Raw genomic sequence first — 3,531 nt, forward strand, 5'->3', positions numbered from 1 at the left:
GCTTGTGCCGTGCCCTGGGCCCTCACCAGGCTGCTTTTGTTTATTTTCTCGGGGTGAGAAGTTGAAGGTTTTTGTACGTGTACTATGGGACAGGGAAGGGTGGAATTGTTCGTTTCTCGAGGGCTATATATAGCATGTTAGACATGATGTGTATTATTGCGAAGGTGTTTGTCACGGGGTGATGTTCTGAATGTCCTGGAATGGTTTCTCTTTGGTGTGGTTTGATGGTTTTTTGCTTTCTGTACCTGATCTTTGTGAAATAAAGTTGTTAAAAGTCAAAGTCTTTCTTTCTTTCTTTCTGTCTCTTTCTCACTCTCTCACCCTTTCTTTCCTGTCCTTTCTCTTTCTCAATGCACAGGAGCAGGGAAATAATATAATGTCTCTTTAAAAAGCGTAATGGAAATCTATTTAATATTGCTGGAATTCTGTTTAAGCCTCTCTGTTACATGGCCGGAGAAGAGCGGCTAGAGCTGGCATCAGAAAGAACCTTTGCAATCTTCCATGATTACAGTAACAAAATAGGTTTTCTCTATGCTTTCCAGTTCCAGGGGAAAAAAATTATAAATATGGAGATTACTTGGAAGAACTTTTTGAATATAAGATAATTATATCAGAAATTTGTATAGAAAAATCTAGCTGCCTTGGATAAAACCTTCTTTAAGGTTTTCTTTCAAGTCTCTTTAAATAAGCAAGGTTTTTGTTTTCAGCCTTTCATACTCTGTGACTAGAGGGAAAATGCAATTTTCAGAGGCAAAAGAATCTTTTTCTCAGATGGATGCCTATCTCCTATAGTTTGATGTTCATAAGAATTCAGATATTTTTAGGAAAACTACTTCTTTGTATTACAGGTCTTTAAGTTATGGAGCTATTGGAGTGATTGTTGGACATGAGTTTACCCATGGATTTGATAATAATGGTAAGTGTTCATATTTGGATAAGCCTACTTTAAAGGACTGTTGAATACAAAAGGATGCCTTGGTGTAGCTTTTTCCTTTAATGAAAAATAATAAAGAAAAAATGATGAAATGTGTGAAAGAACCATTTGATTATAGTAAGAATGTTTTGTTTTGCATGCAGGTTTTCTTTTTTGTTTGTTTGTTTTGAAAGGAATTCCATGGTTTTGATTTTTTTTTCTTTTCTAAAACAGAGAAGGGGAAAATCAGCATTTCCCACCAAAGGATATTATAGAAAAAGGAATCTTTGAGGGACCTTACAAATAGTTTATTATAAATAAAATGAAACATTTTCATTCCAATTTTAATATTTAAAACATTAAATATAAATAAAATACAATGGTTAAAGAAGAGCCATTTCAAAACAGAAAATTGCAAATTTCTATTCTGAAAATGTCTAAATGGAACATTTCTATTTTATTGAATTAAAACAAGATTCTTGAAAAGAACTTTCATTACAATCAGTATAGTCCTGGAACATTGGGATTTTCCAGTAGAAAAACATTCCTAGGCAATTTCTATTTAGCTGTAGTTTCTTCCATTGCTGCATTGGGCACAAGAATTAATGGACTGATTGCATTATCTTCTTGTGGTAATGTTGGTCATGAGACAATAGAGACAGTAGTAAATTAAGGCAAAGCACAATGACACACAATTTATGCCAGTGCATTATAATGCATTGTTTTTCTGAGTGTTCAGTAGCTTTGACTAGGTGATCTTTCTGTCATAACCTTAAGACAAGGGAACTGGGAAGCAGATGGCATAAAGGTATAATGTCAGTGCTACAGCCTGTCACAACATTTCTGCTAAAATTTCTCTTTGGTGACATATGCCATTTTGCCAAAGCCAAAACATTTTACACAGATGTTTTAATTTCCAAGCTGGGGAAGTGACAAAGAGAGAAATTGAGAGATACTTTATAGCTTTGTCATTAGACTACTTGTCTGGGATATGGGAGACCTAAATATGAATTCCTGCTCTTTTAATTTGGAAGAAATAAGCGGGGTAAAGGGGTAAAGGATGACTCCTCTCTCAACTAGGCAGAACCGGGTCTTGAGCTTGGGCCTCCTTTAGCTAAGGGCCCCAACCATGGGGCTACAGTTTGCGATCTATGCATTCTGCTTTATGAGCCCTTTAAAAGGTTTCAAAGTTTTATTCTAATGTAGAATAACTAGAACTGAAGTTTCAGTGAAACTTCAAAAGCTGCTGCAAAACCCAATTGTCCTCCAGTCAGTCCCACCCAGTTGTACAATATGTTAATAACCATTCTGTTTGCAGATGCAGAGTCATAAGTGCTTGGAAAGAAAATTAACTCTTGTTACAGTTTATTGAAATGCTTCTTTTTGTGTCATATCACATAATTATAGAATATATCTTCTCCGTGTTGTGGGTAAATTTTAAATGTGAACAGAAGCTAAGAAACTAGATAAAAGCCTTGCCCCATTTTTGCATTTTCCTTGGATTAGGTTTTCACCCACTGTCTGAGTCACTTTAAACAAAAAATGGAAAGAAACATAGGGTGTGGGAGGAAATAACTGTTGCTTCTTAAAAGGTCTCATGACTGTAATCTTTGCCACCTTCTTGGGCCAAACATTTTAATGTAAATTATTTTCATTCCTGTTGAGTTCTCTGATTTGAGCCTGGTAACCTGAAACAACTATCATGATTAAGTTGTTAACGACTAATCTTTCCTGTAAAAAAATACTGTTGGCAAATAGGATTGCCTTCCTCAGCAAGTCATGATTCTTGGTATACTCAGGATTATATGTGGTTACTTTAACTGTAAAACTGAGTTTTGTTGCATTAACTCTGGTGGGAACTACAGAGCCAAGGCAGCTGAGGAGAAAGAATTGTTAGATTCTCTTCCTCCCCACAGGTCCTTCAATTGTTTAACCTCTGTGCCAAAATCTGCTTGCAGCTACTCCCTGGTTTTCTAATCTCAAGCAAAACAAGCTTGATTTATGCTCTAAGAAGTAAACAGAATTGTTTCTTTCTTCTCTATTAACAATTCCAAAACAGATTTTGTAGGCCACATGTGCAGTCACATGTGTGGAAGTCTATTATTCTGACTTTCACTGGAGAATAATATCATTATAGAGTGGAAGAAGCTAAAGCAGAGGATGTGATAATGTGTCTCTTACAAATAATATATATATATTCTAAACAAGGTACAGTACATAGCTGTACTGTATGAAATGCCCAGACCATAGCCTTTGTCTTTAGCTGATAATTTCTTTTGACTATTAAATAGACCTGTGAAAACTGAATAATATATTGCAGGCTAACACTAAACGAAGGTCATTTTGATTTACTGGCAAAAAAAAAAAAAAGGATGGGTGAGGGGGAAGAAAATGTTCATCTCAAACTGATTAAAGTGATTCCTTTTATTTTCTAGTTTGCTAACACTTTTTTCACCCCATTTATTATAGAATGTTGGCAATTTTTGAAGCAAAAGCAATTTTTGAAATTTAAAACTTTTGAACTTGAAACAAAACTCAAAGTTGAATAAAAACAGATTTTAAATGAATTTTAGACCTTTGCAAGTTTGCTTTCCTCCCCCTAAAAAAAATCTTTCCCT

General features: G+C 34.9%; 1 protein-coding gene across 1 annotated transcript in view; it reads left to right on the plus strand.

Annotated features, from left to right (window-relative positions):
* PHEX (phosphate regulating endopeptidase homolog X-linked) overlaps positions 1-3,531 on the plus strand; it is a 184,643-nt gene that overhangs the window by 165,307 nt on the left and 15,805 nt on the right. The window contains exon 17 of the mRNA XM_006033924.3: positions 849-916. Coding sequence (XP_006033986.1) covers positions 849-916 — 68 coding nt within the window. The remainder of the gene's footprint in view (positions 1-848; positions 917-3,531) is intronic.

Source organism: Alligator sinensis, unplaced genomic scaffold, assembly GCF_000455745.1.
Source record: "Alligator sinensis unplaced genomic scaffold, ASM45574v1 scaffold926_1, whole genome shotgun sequence".
Lineage (NCBI taxonomy): Eukaryota > Metazoa > Chordata > Crocodylia > Alligatoridae > Alligator > Alligator sinensis.